The sequence below is a fragment of the Hibiscus syriacus genome, unplaced genomic scaffold (genome assembly GCF_006381635.1).
Source record: "Hibiscus syriacus cultivar Baekdansim isolate YM2019G1 unplaced genomic scaffold, ASM638163v2 tig00111027_pilon, whole genome shotgun sequence".
In the NCBI taxonomy this organism is placed as follows: Eukaryota; Viridiplantae; Streptophyta; class Magnoliopsida; order Malvales; family Malvaceae; genus Hibiscus; species Hibiscus syriacus.
In genome coordinates, this window is record NW_024062960.1 from 413,284 (window position 1) to 433,115 (window position 19,832).

The window sequence follows — 19,832 nt, forward strand, 5'->3', positions numbered from 1 at the left end:
ACAAGAAAGGTGAAGACTGCAAGTTAGTTGGTTATTGTGATGCTGATTATGCAGGAGATCATGACACCAGGAGATCAACAATTGGGTATGTGTTTAAGCTTGGCTCCGGAACAATTTCTTGGTGTAGCAAGAGACAACCAACAGTATCATTGTCAACCACTAAAGCTGAGTATCGAGCAGCAGCAATGGCAGCTCAAGAGAGTACATGGTTAATACAGTTGATGAATAATCATGGTTAATATAGTTGATGAATAATCTACATCAACCAGTAGATTATGCAATTCCATTGTATTGTGACAACCAATCGGTAATTCGGCTGGCGGAGAATCCTCTTTTTCATGCAAGAACTAAACATGTGGAAGTACATTACCACTTTGTTATGGAAAAAGTTTTGCAAGAAGAGATTGAGATGAGGCAAATCAAGACAGATGAGCAAATTGCTGACTTGTTTACAAAAAGCTTGAGTGTTGGAAAGTTTGAATATTTCCGTCGTCAGCATGGCGTGATTCAAAGAATAGAGGCTAACATTGAGGGGGAGTGTTGAAAATTCAATATTAGCCTAAATAAGTTCACACCTAAATTAATTTGATGTCATTGCTTATATCAATTTAGTTTTGATGTCATTGCTTACATCAATTTAGTTAGGTGAAAATTAAGTATTTTTCTCATGTTTTAATTTTAATGGTTTAGATTATTTAGTGATTATTTTAATGAGTGGTTTAGATTGTTTCTTGTAACCTATAAATACCCTACTTGTATTTGAGTTTTATCATCCAACAATCAAAGCTTAATTATAAGCATTTGAAAGCTTTCTTAAGAGTTCTTCCTTTTTGCAATTTTGTGAGATTATTCTAAAGAGAGTTTTTCTTCTTCTCGATCAATTAGAGTTTTTATTCTATTTTGATTCTACAATCTACCTTATAATTTCATAAATATTTACACCTTGACAGTTATTTACTATTGTTAACGTCACAGTATTATATATGATTGTATATAATATTAATATGAATGAAATAATATAATATTGAACTCATTTAACGACCTCAGTGAATAATGAGAGTATTGTTTTTTTAGAAGTCATGGATTTAAATATCTGCATTGGCATAGCATTTGTACGTTATTAATGACTAAAAGAGATTATAAAATAGAATAATATTCGATTTTACGGCACTCCAAATTTTATAACAATAATTGTGCCAATCAAACTAATATTCAGTTGATATAATCAGAAAACATCAACCAAAATTAACAGTGTTAGTAATTAAAAAAAATAGGATGAGACCTTTTTTTTAAAGTAATAGGATTGTTATGAATAACAGCGAGTAATCGATGACAAAATAATAGGGGGAAAACATATAGATTTATGTGAAAAAATCTAACAAGAAAAATACGAATCATAAACTATAATAATTACGTTCAGAAGTTAGTGATTTAAGAAAAGAAAAAGCTGAGGAACAAAACAGGTGGTGGTTGGGGGTAATAAACGAGCCTGTCTAAATACAAAATATAACTGACATGAAATAATGAAGCCAAAAGCCATGGATGAATGATGCAAGCTGTTCATCACAACTTGCTTGGTTCCCTTCATTAGGACCATGTCCTCCGAGTTAAGGAACTTCATTAAACCTTCCAACTATAATATCCCCATGAGGGACCTTACAACAATTATACCATCAATCTTCTCCATTCTCTACATTTATTGAAGTTATACCTTACAAAAATATCATAGTTAGAATTATGATATAATTTACTTTGGTTACTAACAAATAATGCATTTGTTAGATATTAATTTTGTAAGCGTTTAAATATAACTTGTATATTTTCCGTCGTTGAACGATTGGAGTCAAGGCCTATACACGTGACAATTCGGAATTGTTTTCCCCTCCGATATTAACATTTGGAATGGCAAAGAACGTAACAAAAACTTTCGCAATATCAAAAGTGAAACATTATATCGACATAAAACAGTTGGGCAATAGACACTTGAGGTGGAAGCCAAGATGCCATTCACACACTTCATCCGGTTAAAAACACGCGGCCAATCCATGGCTTCAAGGGCTTTTAAATTAAGAATTCGAGGAGAAACAAAAGTAGTCAACTTTGTACCTAAAGATCTGAAGAGTTATCAAAATGAGATGCTGCCGGTAACATAAAAAACATGCCTTCTCCGAAAGCCATCGTTTCTTTTTTATAAGCGGATCAACCTCCTCGCATGTGGGCACCTAGTTCACCAAACTGGTCATCAGCTTCCACAGTATCCTCGGACAGGCGAACTGCATCGAGCTTCTGTTTAAGGATTTCTATGGCATTGAGAACCAGCTGAGAAGCATTGACAGCACCAGTGGATTCAATGGTAAAAATGAAACTGTCTTCTTTGGCATATATCTCCACGAGGCCCGGCTTGCCCATATCTTTAGCTTTCTTTAGCACTTCATCATCGTAGGTATATGCCTCTGGATCAACCACCACAACCTGTTTTCAACCAAGAAAAGCACACACAAATTAAAGTTAGCAGCAGCAGTGAAATCGAATAACCTTAGAATAGCCATCAAACAGAAAATTTGACGATTGTAATCTCATCTGAATAACTATTTCCTAATGCTTCTTTTGTATAATTGGAGAACTCTAATGGAAACAAGAAAAATTTGATTTTCAACGCGACCATATTAGCACAAGGGGACTCATTTGAACAAAGGGTACACGCAAATAAGTCAATATGATTTGTCAGCTTAGTTGCTAGCATATGAGATTAGAACAGGATGGTAAAGGCACAAACCCCAATCCAAAATCCTAATCCAAAGCTCAACTTCCATTAACATCTTCACAACCGAAAAATTAAAGTTACATCATAGGAGGTTGTTGAATCAAAATAGAGTAAAAACTATAATTGATCGAGAATAAAAAAAACTCTTTAGAATAATCTCACAAAATTGCAAAAAGGAAGAACTCTTAAGAAAGCTTTCAAATGCTTATAATTAAGCTTTGATTGTTGGATGATAAAACTCAAATACAAGTAGGGTATTTATAGGTTACAAGAAACAATCTAAACCACTCATTAAAATAAGCACTAAATAATCTAAACCATTGAAATTAAAACATGAGAAAAATACTTAATTTTCACCTAACTAAATTGATGTAAGCAATGACATCAAAACTAAATTGATGTAAGCAATGACATCAAATTAATTTAGGTGTGAACTTATTTAGGCTAATATTGAATTTTCAACACCCCCTCAATGTTAGCTTCCATTCTTTGAATCACGCCATGCTGACGACGGAAATGTTCAAACTTTCCAACACTCAAGCTTTTTGTAAACAAGTCAGCAATTTGCTCATCTGTCTTGATTTGCCTCATCTCAATCTCTTCTTGCAAAACTTTTTCCCTAACAAAGTGGTAATGTACTTCCACATGTTTAGTTGTTGCATGAAAGACAGGATTCTCCGCTAGCCGAATTGTCGATTGGTTGTCACAATACAACGAAATTGCATAATCTACTGGTTGATGTAGATTATTCATCAACTGTATCAACCATGTACTCTCTTGAGCTGCCATTGTTGTTGCTCGATACTCAGCTTCAGTGGTTGATAATGATAATGTTGGTTGTCTTTTGCTACACCAAGAAATTGTTTCAGAGCCAAGCTTAAACACATATCCAGTTGTTGATCTCCTGGTGTCATGATCTCATGCATAATCAGCATCACAATAACCAACTAACTTGCAGTCTTCACCTTTCTTGTACAAAAGACCATAGTCAATTGTATTCTTCACATATATCAGTATTCGTCGAACTGCTTCCAAATGAGGCTTCTTTGGATTTTGCATATACCGACTCATCACACCAACTGCATAAGAAATGTCAGGTCGGGTCAAGGTTAAGTAGATCAGACTACCTACCAATTGTCGATACATTGTTGCATCTTCCAAATCTTTTCCTTCATATGCACACATTTTGATATTTGGTTCCATTGGCGTTGAAGTTGACTTGCATTCGAGCATTCCAAACATCTTCAACAAATCTTTAGCATATTTCTGTTGACATAGAAATATTCCTTCGTGTGTGCGATCAACCTCTAGACCAAGGAAGTGCTTAAGTTGTCCAAGTTCCTTCATCTGGAAACGAACTGATAAATTCTTCTTCGTCTGAAGAATTTCTACCTCATCATCACCGGTTATGATTAAGTCATCCACGTACACTAGCATGATAGCTAGCTTACCTTCATTGGCTTTGACAAACAAGCTAGAATCTACAGGTGTTACTGAATAACCACTTTTCGTTAGAAATTCAGCAATCTTACCATACCACGCCCTAGGTGCTTGTTTCAATCCGTAGAGTGCTTTTCGCCTCTTACACACATATCAGGATGATCTTGACTCTGAAAACCCATTGGTTGGGTCATGTAGATCTCTCGATCTAGTTCTCCATGAAGAAAAGTATTTTTCACATCCATCTGCCACAAGTTCCAGTCTTTGTTGGCTGCAAGTGCAAGTAAGACTCGTACGGTTGTAAGTTTCGCCACTGGACTAAATGTTTTATCATAGTCTAGTCCATACTATTGAGAGAAACCACGAGCTACCAATCGCGCTTTGTACCTCTCGATTGACCCATCTGGACGGCGCTTTATCTTGTAAACCCATTTGCAAGATATGGGTTTCACATCTTTTATCTTTGGTACAATATCCCAAGTTTGATTTTGCTGAAGTGCATCGATCTCTTCTTTCATAGCTTTCATCCACTCAAAACTCTTCGATGCTTCTTCAAACGTCTCAGGCTCCGTTGCTTCTTCAATTTTGGCTGCATTGGCATATTTGGGATTTAGCCTTCGTATTCTTGTTGACCTTCGGAGTTGAGATTGTGGAATTGATTCTTCTGTTTCACTAGGCCCACCTTCTTCGTTTGGTTGTTGATACACGCCAGTTTGCCAAGGATTCTGAGTCACTCTTTGTTCGACATCATTGTCATTTGGATTTTTTGATTCATCTGAACTTATTTAGAGTTGAACAACATGCTCCCCCATCTTTTGTTGTAGCTTGTCTCCAAATTCTCTCGAATCTGGCAACACCTCCTTCTCTGAGGACCACCAAGAAGATGCTTCATCAAATACCACATTTCGTGACGTGTAGCATCTTCCACTAATTGGATCACAATATTTCCACCCCTTTTTCTGGCTGTCATATCCCACAAAGATACATCTAACAGCTTTCTTGTCAAATTTGCTCCGTAAATGATCAGGAACAAACACATAACATACAAAACCAAATACTCAAAAGTAGCTAACTGTAGGTTTTATGTTCCATAGTTTCTTAAAGGGTGAAACAAATCCTAACCTTGGTTGAGAAAGTCTGTTGATCACAAAGGCTGTAGTCCTCATTGCTTCAGCCCAAAACCTTCCAGGTACATTCTTTGCATTTAGCATACTTCGACAAATTTCTGCAAGATGCCGGTTTTTTATTTCCGCTACACCATTATGTTGTGGCGTGTTGGCACAAGTGTACTGATGACGTATTCGGCATTCCCTTAGGTATTGAGAGAACTCGTTTGATCTATATTCTCCTCCGTTGTCTGTGCGCAAGCAACATATCTTCTTTCCCACTTCTCCTTCAGCTGAGTCTCTGAACTCTTTAAACTTTGAGAAAGTATCAGATTTTTCTTTCATAAAGAAAACCCACACATACCTGGAGAAGTCATCAATGAATGTTACCATGTACCGCATACCGCTAATTGATTGTTCCTTAACCGGTCCGAACACATCAGAGTAAACCAACTCCAACGATTCTTTTGCTTTAAACTTCGACTCGTCATATGGCAATTGGTGTGCTTTACCATACTGGCATCCCGCACAGACCGTGTCTGTTCTCACGTCTAGTTGAGGAAGCCCCTTAAGCATCGACTTTTTCACCATCACACTTAGCTTGGAATAGCTAACGTGACCTAACCGCATGTGCCATAGATCTGATGTCTCATTTTTCCTTGTCCTATCTACATATGCAGACTCTGCTGACATCACGTAAATTGATTCCAAACGTCGTCCCTCCATTGTTGGTGTTTCTGAGATTTTGACGTCATGATAAACCTTCACGTCTTGGGGACCAAATAAGACTTAATGGCCTGATGATGTTAGTTGAGCCACATATAGCAAATTTTTCTTCATTCCTGGGACATGGTAAACATCTTGGAGTTGCACCTGGTTAGTATTATATCGAGGCGTAACTATTGTCTTACCGAAGTGAGTTATTGGTAACCTTGAGTTGTCAGCTGTCACCACCGCACGACCTCCATTATACTCAGACATGTTTTGTAACTTCTGTTTGTCACCCGTCATATGATTTGAGCTGCCAGAATCTACGATCCAATCATTCTTGTAGTCAATCCGTTCTGGTGTTGTTACCGTGAGAGCTAATTCTTCTTCCTCCGTAGCAAATAACGCTTCAGCATCCCAACCATCTTCACTATTCTCCTTCGAACAAGAAGTAGCAGTATTACTTTCAACAGGCTTTTTCTTGGTCCAACAGTCTTTTGCCATGTGACCCATCTTCCCGCAGTTATAACACTTGCCATCGAACTTTCTACTATTACCGCGATTCTTGGATGCTCCCCCTGAATGAGGGCCTCTATTTCCTTGGTAATTTTTCACCTTGTCACCATCTTTTTTAGATCCACTGCCAGTATACCGCTGAAAAGTGCCTCTGCTTTTGCTGGTGTAGAGCGCTTCCTCTTCACCCTTCAGCGAGACTCCTCCCATTTGCTTGGCCATGGCTTCTTGACCTGCAAGCAAATTTTTGAACTCAACAAGCGATGGCTGTGTCGGCTATCCCTGTACAGCGGCAACAAACCCTCGATATTCGGGTCTCAAACCATGGACAATTATTCTTTTTATCCTAGCTTCCCCAATAGCAGCTGTCGGATCTAATTATGAAATTTCGTGACATATCGACTTCACCTTGTGAAAGTATTGGGCAACCGCCATGTCGCGTTGCGCCATTGATAGAAGTTCATTCTCGAGAAGTTGCAATTTTGTATCGTTCCTCTTCGAAAAGAGTGTAACAAAAGTGTCCCATGCTTCCTTTGGTGTTTTAGCATCCCGAATGTGCTCTAACATTTCTTCTTCAATTGTGGTCTTTAAAGCAAACATTGCTTTGCCTGCTTTAATTTTCCACTTTCGTAAGATTCCATTGGCATCTTCTGTCGCCGGTTGTGTAACTTTACCACCACCGACAACCTCCCAAAGGTCTTGACCTTGTAAGTATGACTCCATACATGTTGCCCACGTGTTGTAGTTTTTGTTGTTGAGCTTCTTGATCCCTCCAACTACTTGAAGATCACCTATCTTACCGGCAAGGCTTTTGACTACACCGAACAAGCTTGAGTAACAAACGTGCAGAGTACTAAATTACTCTAAACACAAAGAAGCTCTACAAGGTTTGTAATAACCCCGACAATAACTCAAGAAATATTTTCTGATGTGGAAGATCAGTTAAAAACTGCAGCCACAGAGCATACTCAGAATTTCAAGAGACCTTAAAAACGTGGCTCGGATACCAATTGTTGAATCAAAATAGAGTAAAAACTCTAATTGATCGAGAAGAAAAAAAAACTCTTTAGAATAATCTCACAAAATTGCAAAAAGGAAGAACTCTTAAGAAAGCTTTCAAATGCTTATAATTAAGCTTTGATTGTTGGATGATAAAACTCAAATACAAGTAGGGTATTTATAGGTTACAAGAAATAATCTAAACCACTCATTAAAATAAGCACTAAATAATCTAAACCATTGAAATTAAAACATGAGAAAAATACTTAATTTTCACCTAACTAAATTGATGTAAGCAATGACATCAAAACTAAATTGATGTAAGCAATGACATCAAATTAATTTAGGTGTGAACTTATTTAGGCTAATATTGAATTTTCAACAGAGGTTCTATAAGAAACATATTTAGATAAATGTGTCAACTCATGCACATTAGGAACTTGGCAAGGACCTCAATGATGTAGACAGTAATTCTACTACCCGAACTATTTCTTTAACAATCTATAACCTAGTTTGATAATATAATGACGTAGCAAGAGAAGGAGAACCTGTTGGGTATTAGGATCAATGTCAAATACTCTAGTAGGACTACTCTCGACAAAGTTTTGCTTCTCCCCAAGTGTCAAGGTATCCATCATATCCTCATTGAAATGGATCTCAGGTTCATACATGAAAGTCATAGTTGCAGCCGGTGACCATTTTTGCATGATCTTTTCCTATCCCTTTCCTTGCAATTGCCCTCACCCTCAACTCTTGCCCTCGCCGCAGTTTCACAATGATAATCCCCCTGAAAGTAACAATTACTTTTATAATCAAGTAACGCTAGAAAGGCTATGCAATTTAAATTACTTAAAGTAGATTTGGATAATGATAGCCGAATTTGAATCACCATTCAACAAAATAAAATGGATTTTGATAATGAATTTCCGAGAATAATATATGCATTTGTCCTAAATTTACAGTAGATAGTAATTATAATATTCAAATACAAATATTATTTGAATCCACGATATCCAAATATGCAAAGAACAAAGTCAGAATATTGCAAATATCCGAATCCGCACTATACATTCTCACCACTTTTTAAAGAAGTTTACTAGCGTACTAAATGCCAATTTTTAGCAGATTTAAATATCCAGTGGATAATCTAATCAATTCATATTCAGATATTAACGCGGAATGCAATTCGAATTAAAAAAAAAAAAATCATAATGCATACATTCAACCAGCGGTCATCCCCCTAAATTAGTTACACTTTGCAAATTTTAACCCCAAATACCTTTGCTCAGAAGAATCGTAGCCACCAGAATCGATGAAATTGACGGGAACAACCGTATGATCAGAGCTGTAGAGATCGTTGCTAGTGACATCGAGTGTTTGATCGCTCATGCATTTCGCACGAAGATGGAACTCGACGGAGCAGAACTCACACTGGCCGTCACCGTCGCAGGCGTCACAGTCATGGGAGAATCACATGGACATGGTGCGGCGCGCTCACTGGTGAGAGGAATGAGGCCGAGTTGATGCGCGATGAACTCGTCGTTGAGGACGGACGAGTTGACTTTGATTTCTACATGGTCGATTACGATGGTTGGGACCTCAGCGATCGTCACGCGGCGGAGGGCGTTGGCCATGAAGGCGTTACTTCTCATGTTGCACCAACTTGTTGTCACATCACATCTCAGGTTACCGTCACACCATGGCGGCGGAAGTCAACAATTTTGACAAAGGAGACGGTGATACTAATGCAGCAATGCTACAACTTAGGGAAAACAATCTCTTCAATGGCAGACTTCACCAATCCTCTTCAACGATTCTTTCCTCAGTTGCTCGTCGACTCCGATGGCCATCACGGCTTGCGTCCTCAGAGCAATCCTCCCAACTATCATGAAGCTCACATTTACGTTCTCCTCGCCCAAAATACCTTACCAATCATACCCGGTTGATCAACCTGCTAGCAAAGTATGACACTACCTTCCAAGCTCACATCAACTCCGAATGACCCTACCTTTGTCAAACACGGAATTCCGTCCTTCACCCTTCCTTCAACTCTGATCTCGCCAGTCAATGAGTTGGAGCTGGCGAATTTCGATTCCACGTTGGTGATCTGAACTTTAATGGACTCAAGTGGACACTCAGGTGAACCATCTAAATAGATGCATTCCTCAGTGATCTTTAGGCCTCTCTGTTTTGCTGTGTAATCGGCATTGACCAAGTTCACGAAAATATTGCAAATAGGCTCAAGTATACCCTTGGTGATCATCGCACGAAGCAACCTCGTATCGAGTTCAGCTCTGGAGGAAGCATATGACACTTTCACAGTTTTAACACCACGACCACCTGCAACCAATTGGACAGCCAGCCTCCCAAGTTTCTCGGCAAGTTCGATGTACGGTTTCAACTCGTTTAGAACCTGCGAGGGAAGAATAGCTAACCTGAAGCGGAAATCGTGAATGAATCGAACATAAAGATGGGAATCAGAAGTTTATATCGAATGGAATGTGACAAAAGTCGTTGTATCTTGGCAGGAACCATTGGTGCATTGACAGCAGTTGCAGCAAGTTCCCCTTTCAAGGCACCAACAACAGCTTCCGCGATTTCGATAGCCACTCCTTCCTACAAAGACATACCGATGCTTCATTCAGCATTTGGAAACAAACAAAATTCGGATACACCGACCGAACAATCACCCTACCTGAGCCTCCATCGTGCTAGCACCTAGATGTGGTGTGACGGTAACCTTCTCATGTTGCACCAACTTGTTGTCCTTACTGGGTGGCTCCTCACTGAAAACGTCCTGAGCAGCCTGAGCTACGATCCCGCCGTTCAATGCCCTCCAAAGAGCGTCTTCGTCGATCACTCCCCCACGAGCAACGTTGACAATACGAACACCTTTCTTCATCTTAGAAAATGCCTCGGCATTGAGCATCTTAGAAGTAGCGGGAGTAAGTGGCACGTGCAAAGAGATGAAATTTGCCGTCGTTATGGCTTCCTTCAAGCCGACTAGCTCAACACCGATAACACGAGCACGATCTGCCGGGGCATAAGGATCATGTGCAATAACATGCATCCCGAGTCCCTTGGCTCGCCGAGCTACTTCTGATCCAACCTTTCCGAAACCTAATATGGCAAGTGTTTTTCCAACAAGGGATACACCAACGTACTTGCTCCTTTGCCGCTTTCCTATATCATAACGAAGTATAACGTATGAGAATTCGATTTAATTATTACAAATATTATATCGCGGTTGCAAATATTGTAAATATTACGATGTAATATTTTTATATAAATAATTATATTTTTAAATTACAGATAGATTGCGATCACACTTTATGTTCTAATAAATCGTATTTTATTGCAGATGATAGTTATTCATCGGATTTGACGGAAGCATCAGCCTGAACCACATTACGAGCTATGGCAACCAAAACTGCGATTCCGTGCTCCGCCGCCGCGACCGTTTTAGCCGTGGGAGCATTGACGACCAAACAACCGTGCTCGGTGGCGGCAGCCAGATCGACATTATCAATCCCAACGCCAGCTCTCCCAACGACCTTCAATTTCCCGCCAGAAGATTCGAAAATCGCGCGGTTGACTTTGGTGGCACTGCGGACGATCAAGGCGTCGCAATGTGCGATCTTGGCTCTGAGTTCCTCAGGAGAGAGTTTATAAGAGCAGTCGACGTTAGTGTGATGTCTAAGCAACGCTAAACCAGCCTCGCCGAGCTTCTCGGCGACGAGTACGGTTGGCTTCTTGGAGGTCGAACCGGATGATGATGAAGCGGGAGCAGGGCTGCGTACGTTTGGCTTCTTGGAGGACGAACCGGGTGATGACGAAGCGGGGGCGGCGGCGACAATAAAAAAGCGGTGGCTTTGCGGTTGGGAGCTGGAAAAACGGAGGTTGTTAGGGAAGGTGGCGGGAAGAGAAGATCGGAGGTGTGATTTAGAGGAAAGAGAAAGCGTTGGGGTTTTCAAAGACGCCATTGTTGTACGGCGAGGTGAAATTCGAAGAAATTTTATTGGACAGTGATGAAGAAGAAGAAGCAGGCAGACAGTGAAGAGGAAATGAGAGAACAGAGAATCATACGGTTATTAATTATTTAAATTCTTATGATTTATTGTACTATTATTTAAAAAAATATTTAAAAAATAATTTTATATTAATATTTATAACTTTTTATAATGAACCTTCTTTTCTTTCATAAAATAGATAAATTTAATTTTATGAAATACGAAATTTATTTATTTACACCTCTTTTATGATGTCAAAAACTGATTTATTTGATCTAATTTAAGGTTGTTTGACTAACAAGTAAAACCTTCTTTAATTATTCACTATTATTGTTATGTTGACCCAGTTAATGGAGGTGAGATTAAATGTTTTAATTAAATTAAATAATATCTTGATAAAATTAATTTTTTAATTTTAATAATTAAGCTAAATCTAGAAATTTAAAATCTCCTAACTAATTCAACGTACTGGCAGTTTCTTGTAAAACGTTGTCCAATTGTTACACCGTTAACGTTATAGTACTTATTAGTTATTACTTGTATTAGTTATCGTAACGGCGTAACTTCTTCCCTTTATAAACCCTCGACGGCTCATCCACTTATTTACCTCTAAAAGACCCGAGCCTTCAACAGCTCAACCACCGGACCAGCCTCGTTCTTCATTTATCTTCGCCCATCCTGCCACCGGCCGTTGAAATCTCCGATAGGAATTCAAGCCAGTTGCTATTAAGCTCCAATGGATCAAGAATTTGAAGGAGTCAAAAGACCATGGAGTCCCAAGGAGGATGAAGCATTGCGCAAGTTGGTGAAACGACATAGTGCTCGAAACTGTTCTTTGATATCGAGGTCGATCTCCTGCCGTCGGTCACAATTGTGCAACCAACTATCATCGAAAGTCGAGCATCGCGCTTTCACACCGGAGGAAGACAGTATCATCATGGGGGGCCATGCCCATGCAGTTAGGAATCATTGGAATTCGACGTTGAAGCGGAAGCTATCGGTGGCGGAAGATGGAGATTCAATTCAAGAACTGAAGAAACGATCAACGAAATCTCCGAGAATGGAGAGTCCTTCGGGTTCTGAAGAGAGCGATTTGGGATCAAACGTTGTCAAGTCGAATCGACATTTTGTTGTCACTGATGTTTCAACAGAGCTTACTCTCGGACGGTCCTGGAACAAATCGTTCGATGTTAATATCATTAACTCATCAGGGAAGAAGAATGAACATGAACAACCATTAGCGGAAAATCAAGTTGGTGGGATGAAGATGACGGAGACGACACTTGCACTGACAGTGGAGATGGCAATTCAAGAGATGATCAGAAAAGAAGTGAGGGATTACATGGCTGAGTTTTCTGTTAAGAGCCAAAACGTGAGGAATTCCTGGGGTTAATACTATCAGGTGGCGTTTGGTACATATTAATTCCTTGGAATTGGTGGGAATTGAAATCCAATTCCATCACTTTCCCATGTTTAGTTCAAATTTTATAAGGGAATTAAAATCTCTCATTGCTTCAACTTCCATCAAATGAGGGAAAGTAAATTTTATCCAAGAATGGATGAAATTCAAGAGAGAATTGAAATTTGACCATACCATCCTCATCAATCTTTTGGTAATTTATTTATATATTGAATAAAAATATTTTTTTATTATTTCGGGTCGGGTTTCTAATTCATATATTCGGATCGGGTCGGGTGAAACTTTATTTTGGTCGGGCGGGTCGGTTTTTTTAAGTGTGATATTTGGGTCTGGTCGAGTTCGGATTTAGGGTGAAAAATACCCGACCCGAAAATATATATAATTTTACCTTATATATTTAGAAATAATTACAATAATACCCATCTATATATAATTTTTTTCAATTAAGTCATTGTTTTTATTGAATAAAAATATTTTTTTTATTATTTCGGGTCGGGTTTTTTTAAGTGTGATATTCAGGTCGGGTCAGGTTCGGGTTTAGGGTGAAAAAACGGACACGACCCGAAAAAATATATAATTTTACCTTATATATTTAGGAATAATTACAATAATACCCCTCTATATATAATTTTTTTCAATTAAATCAATGTTTTTATTGAATAAAAATAATTTTTTATTATTTCGTGTCGATGTCGGGTTTCTAATTAATATATTGAATAAAAATATTTTTTGATAACTAATTAACATACTCCGATTAAAATGTATCGAAATATTGCTCTATCTTTTGATAACTTATTAACATATTTTGGTTGCGATAATTTTAACTTATGATATTTATTAGTATGATTTTTATAATTTATTAAAATGAATAATCAATCAATAAAATGAAAATTTAATATTTTTTAAATTTTTTTATAATATATTACTACATGTAAGTTGTAAAACAAACTTAAATAAAGTAAAAAAACAAGAAGAGCAATTCTGTCATTTTACATTACTGAAATCAAATTCATTTGACAACATGTAAGTTGTAAAACAAACTTAAATAAAGTAAAAAAACAAGAAGAGCAATTCTGTCATTTTACATTACTGAAATCAAATTCATTTGACATGTCTGTAAACCAAACAAAATATGAAATTAAATTCCAATTCCTGACAGATTCCAATTCCTTCACAGATTCTAATTCCCTCATAAACATTCCAGCGAACCAAACTCCACCTTAAGATTGAATTTGGATGGCGAGAAGGTTTGAAACTAGTGGCGGGATTAATTGCAACTGAAGTCCTCCAATTATGACCGAGATTTTAAATTGGTCTTAAACTTCTAAATACTTTTAATTGAATATCAATTAAATAATCATTAGACTAACCATTAGTTTAGACAATAAATATCATATCAAATATGAGACACGAGCTACTAGAATCAAGTATTAATATACTCAAATTACTCAGAGCTCAATAATGATCAACTCAAACTAGAGAATAAGTTTAAAATCAACTCGATTGGAGCTTTAAACCTCAAATTTCGAATTAAGTTCAAGTGTTGACTACAACCTACTTTGGAGGAAACATGAAACTAGTTTCTTCTTTAAAGGTTCTCTTTCAAATCAGGAAGAATGTCAGTAAATTACAAAATCCATTGCCTCCGATGTGCATTCATATAAAGCATAGCCCTTAGTGCTTTTGAACCTCAAATCAATATTTCGGATCTTAAATCAATATGGTTAGCCATCTCCATTCCCATTTCAATTCTTCTTTCGACGAGTCGATGGGGTAATACCATTACCTGAAACTTTTTTGAGTGAACTTCCTGGAACAGTTTTTGAATTGTTGAAGCACCAGCGAGCATTTAGGAACCATTTGCTAACCTGCACAACAGAACTACCGATATAAGAAACCGGAAAAACCAGGAACGAAATGAAACGATGATGGATACTTTTATGCATGAGATAATTGAAGAAAGATGACATTTAGTGGACTGCAAGTGGAGAAAAGCGAAGACCTGTCGGACAGTAATTCCGAGCTCTTTAGCCAAACTCTCTTTCACAGATCGGTCTGGGTACTGATTTTGCTTGAAAGATTTATAAAGTCCCTGCAAAACAAGATATCAACAAAATTAATAATAATCAAATTAATCTCTAACGTTTTTGACAAACAAAAGCTCGATCGTACAGAAGTTTTTGTTCTTGTTCCCGATTAATCGAAGCCAAGGCACTTTTACCTGAGTTACAGCTTCTCCAAGTCTTTTAGATGTTGATGAATCAGCCTGTTTACCACTCGAACTAGATCTGCAAACACCTACGGGTGATTTGGCAGGTGATTTCGCTGTACCCTTACCATTTGAAGGTGTTGAGAAATCAGCCTGTTTACCCCTTGAACCAGGTCTGCAAGCACATCTGGGTGATTTCGCAGTACCCTTACCATTTGAAGGGGTTGATGAACCAGCCTTTTTACCGCTTGAAACAGGCATGACAGCCTTTTTATCAGTAGCCTTATGATTTGATCTCTTCCGAGTGTTTCTCCTAGGTGTATGCTCCGTCTCTTCCGGCTTCTGCTTTAAACCATTGGAAACCGAGACACCACTAGTTAGAGAAGCATTTCCATTCGGTTGTGCCACTTCTGCATTATGTTTCTTCCTTTTTCTAGGTGCCGAGGCATTATTCCAATCCTCATCGTCGCTGGAACTAGAAGGAACATTGCCATATGTCTCCTGTATGTAGCCAAAAAAAAAAAAATGAGCAAATCACTAAGGAAAGAACCGAAACAGTAAACGAAAAGAAGAAAATAAACCAAATAGAAACAACTCCATCAAGCAAAAAGTCGATGAACTATGTGAATAGTTCTCTAAATGCAAATAGAAAACCGAACTGATTTATGACGGGAGAGAATCATGTCCAAGAAATGATACTCACATCATATAGCCTTTTGTAGTCCAACCTCTGAATGTTTCGTTTATCAGATATGGTTGCACCATCTTGTCCGGAAGCTGATTCTATTACTGATAACAGCTCATTATTCATAGACTTCTTGCCACTAAGTTTACTCTTTTGACCCTTGGAGTTTCTAGAAGCACCATTAGACATGGGGCCACCATCTTTCTGAGAAGAAATATCATCTTCTACTATGACAGTGCCAAGATCCTCAGAATCAGAGGTAAAATCAGAACTCGAACATTCCGCCTTAGCCACATTATCATGGTTCAAGCCATTGGGATTATAATCATCATCATCCGAATCTTCAGATTGAAGCCCCAAATAAGGATTAGCATTAGCTGGTACTTCCGGTTCCTCTGATGCAGAAGTGAAATCAGATTCATCAGAACTTGACGCATCTCCCTGATCATTCTCGTCATTTACTGAAATATCAGGATTATAATCATTATCATCAGAATCATCTGAAGGTAGTCCAAAGTTAGGATCCTGATTTTCTCCACCTGCAGCAGCTAGTGCTGCCTCTGGAAAGACTTTCTGTTGATAGAAAGGAGCATGGTGAGGAATAAAAGAAATAAAAGTACTAACTAAAGAAAGAAAAAATCTGTTATTGACCTCCCAACTGTCAGTGAGTGAAAATTTTGTTCCCTGAGATTTATTAACCAATTCAATACAATCATCTTTGAAATCACATCCGGGGCATAGCCAACCCTCATCATCTGGAGGAACTGTAACACAGAAAGAGGAGCAAAGGTAACGTATTATCAACATTAAAACAATTCAAAACCCAATATGCCAAATTAGTAATATAAACTAGGCAATGAAGAGCATTACTGTCTTCCTTTAGCAAAGGCGGCTGCAAGCAATATTGATGGAATCCTCGGTCACAAGCACCATCACATAGTATGATATCATTGTTGGCAGGGAGGTCCTTCGACCCGCATTTTGCGCAAAATATCTGCAATTATAGGATTTCATGTCTAAGCATTTCTAGTTCCAAGACTCAAATTATTATCATCAATGATAAAATAGCAACTAGGTATATATAGACAATGCTTATTTTTAACTATGGTTTTCCTACATCCTCACTGTCAATTTCTCCTTCAGAATCAAATAAAGATTCTGGAAGCCTTCCTTCAGCGCATAATGAATCAACATGTTGAAATAAATCTCTAATTTTCAATTTGCGTCGAAGAATTTCAGATGCAGCGCGTTGAAGCTCCTTCTGTGGCTTTAACTTTTCTATGCTGCAGGTTACACAAACATTCGAAAGCAACAAATGAAAATTACAAGGTTTCTTATATGCTCGAACTTTTTTGTTTTTTGCTTTGTCCTCCCTTATCAATTATAAGTAACCTATAACAATACTGAATCTGAGACCGAGATGAAAACATTGTGAGATTGTCACGAAATTTAGCTCATAAACAAACATCGCAGCAAATGAGTTCAAGATAAAACCGTATAATAAACACACCTCAGCCCTTTCCAACCTTCTGTAGAATATGCATCAATCAGATTTCGTTCATAGTTTATTCGATTCAATAAATATCTAAGGTGCCTCCTGATTCTTGAATATTCATCAGAAACTTCTTTGTTTCCCTCCCTCTTCCTCTTCCTCCTTTTTTGCTTCTTGTTAGAACCAACATCAGCCAAATTATTGGTTGGCTCAGTAGCTTTAGATTTCTCTTGCGATTTGAATGCGAAACCCTGCCACTGCTTCGCAAAGATCTCAGCGGCTCATTTTCTTTACATTTTTAGAAGTTTTTCTACCCATGCGTTGGCAGATTCTTCAGTGGTGTTTCATACTGTTCCACACCAGAATTTTTGGACATGTCTTCACAATGGAGCTTTGGTTGTTGAAAGCTAGGATTTCTTGAGGCAATCCTAAAGGGTCAACAAGAGAAGTATTACTTGTCTGAATAGCATCATTGGAACCTTCAGAAGGTGATTGCAAATGTTTTCCACAATTACACTTGTTTATATCTTCAGGATTCAATTACATTGCTTGAATGAAAACATTAAAAGATTAACTTTTTCCTATACCATTTGGTAAACTGAGAATCAAGATGTTGTTGCTGCTCTAGTGGTTCATTATATTCCTTATGTTTCCAGAATAAAAAATTGACAGCAACAATAACAACAAGTCTTACCAATCATAATTGGTAAGAATGTTTTATGTTGCTTTCGCTCAAGCAACAGAGTCTACAATAACTAAAGGGTACACTACACCAAATACTACTAAACTTTAGGCAGTAAACCATTTACACCACTGAACATTCAATTTCTTCAATTATAGCACTAAACATTGCTTAACTTCAATTTTGCCACTGGACTGTTACAATTCACCCTATGAGATCATATGAACAAAATGATATCGTTTTGGTGCGGCTATTGATGGCTAAATCAACATTTTTTTGGTGTGACTATGTATGGCTAAAAAGGCGTTATTTTGAGGAGGCTATTGAAGGCTAAAAAAATCGTTTTAGGCACTATACTTTAGGTGTATCAATTTTTTCAGTAAACTTTTAAATATTTTACTTTTCGCACTGCACTATTTCGACCATCGTCGACAATCAATCACCGCCTGTCTTCGATCGTCTTTCACTACAAGATTGGTATCAAAATGTTCATATTACATGCCTCTTTCTGTTCTTAAGATTGATTTTCTACGAAACTCACTCAAAATCGAGGAAAATCCATTTAAAGGTTCGACTAGCTAATAGTCTGATTTCTTCCACCGATGCTAGTGCTAGTGAAGCATAATTTTATTAGCTTGAATATACAAGTCATTTCAAAAAATGGCATTGAAACATGACAACAATCTAAGTGCAACAATAAACCCAAAATATGCAGTATATACAAAAACCTACTCTATGATATCAACATTACACGGAAATGCCTGATGTGAAAACTATAAACTAAGAACAAAATTTGTAGGAGAAACCTCAAAGAGAGCTATCTTAAACAAACACCCAACTCCTTGAAAACAATGTCAACATTCAGACAACATATTCTAAATCAAAACCCGAGAGGTGAACTCATTCGGTTTCAATCAAACACAAAGGCTCAACTTCAGGTTAAGTAAGAAGCTTACACCAAATATGAAACGTATGCATATATAGAAGAAGAAGAAGAAGAAACCCAAACAAAGAACATAAATTGTGACCTAAGCTACCATTATCAGTTCCTTAAGGAAAAACCAAAGAAAGAAGAAACATTTCTGCCGTTCCACACTCCTTTTTTCATTTTTTTCTTTTTCTTAGCTTCTGTTTTCTCGGCATCCAAACAAGAAGCAAATGCATCGTAAAGGAAGAAAAGGTGTTAGATTATCTGACCTAAAATCTCGCGGCGTTAAGCGAATTATGCAGAGAGAGAGAGAGACAGGTAAATGAGATTTTTAGCTCTGCGCGCGTAGAAGAAGAAAGGGAGGGAAAGAGCGGTGGAAATAGGAGCCAGAGTATGTTTTTGTAGAAATCAAAATGGGCTTGCATTGGGCACTAGATTATATATATATGGATCGAATCATATTTAAATGGTTAATTTAATTCTAGGATTAGTTATTTATTTAGTTACCAACGTATTATTTTATTTTTATTTTAATCATTTAATTATTATTTTTTTAAAATCACATCTAACATAATTTTTTTTGATCACCTGTCATTAAAAATTAATGATAATATTAACATAATATTTTTAAAATATTTTTAAATTCCTACATCATCCTCCTTTTTATCATCAGTATTTTTCTATGATGTTTTTAACCAATCGCCTTAAAATAATAAAAACAACAAATATGAAATGTCTCTCGTGAGGTTCAAACCCTTTTCCTCTTAGGAAAGAGATGTTGTCTCGTTAATCATTAACTGTTGATTATGACTTTAACTTTTAATCCAAACTTTAGCTTAAAATTTTTGACATTTTAATTTTGATTTTATCATCTGT

General features: G+C 37.4%; 2 protein-coding genes and 2 pseudogenes across 2 annotated transcripts; 1 reads left to right on the forward strand and 3 right to left on the reverse strand.

Annotated features, from left to right (window-relative positions):
- Positions 1-2,037: 2,037 nt before the first annotated feature.
- On the reverse strand, positions 2,038-9,182 carry LOC120150881 (annotated as a pseudogene).
- Positions 9,183-9,286: 104 nt separating this feature from the next.
- LOC120150972 lies at positions 9,287-11,513 on the reverse strand (annotated as a pseudogene).
- A 763-nt stretch (positions 11,514-12,276) lies between these two features.
- LOC120150882 (transcription factor MYB73-like) lies at positions 12,277-12,933 on the forward strand. The gene has a single exon (XM_039163488.1). The coding sequence runs from the start codon at positions 12,277-12,279 to the stop codon at positions 12,931-12,933; it is 657 nt and encodes a 218-aa protein (XP_039019419.1).
- A 1,756-nt stretch (positions 12,934-14,689) lies between these two features.
- LOC120150884 (homeobox protein HAT3.1-like) lies at positions 14,690-18,047 on the reverse strand. Its single transcript, XM_039163489.1, has 11 exons — positions 18,041-18,047; positions 17,707-17,873; positions 17,365-17,603; positions 16,972-17,137; positions 16,725-16,848; positions 16,506-16,618; positions 15,873-16,427; positions 15,358-15,670; positions 15,182-15,285; positions 14,963-15,052; positions 14,690-14,828 (listed from the first exon to the last, which is right to left on the reverse strand). The coding sequence occupies exons 1-11, from the start codon at positions 18,045-18,047 to the stop codon at positions 14,706-14,708; spliced, it is 2,001 nt and encodes a 666-aa protein (XP_039019420.1). The 3' UTR covers positions 14,690-14,705.
- Positions 18,048-19,832: the final 1,785 nt, after the last annotated feature.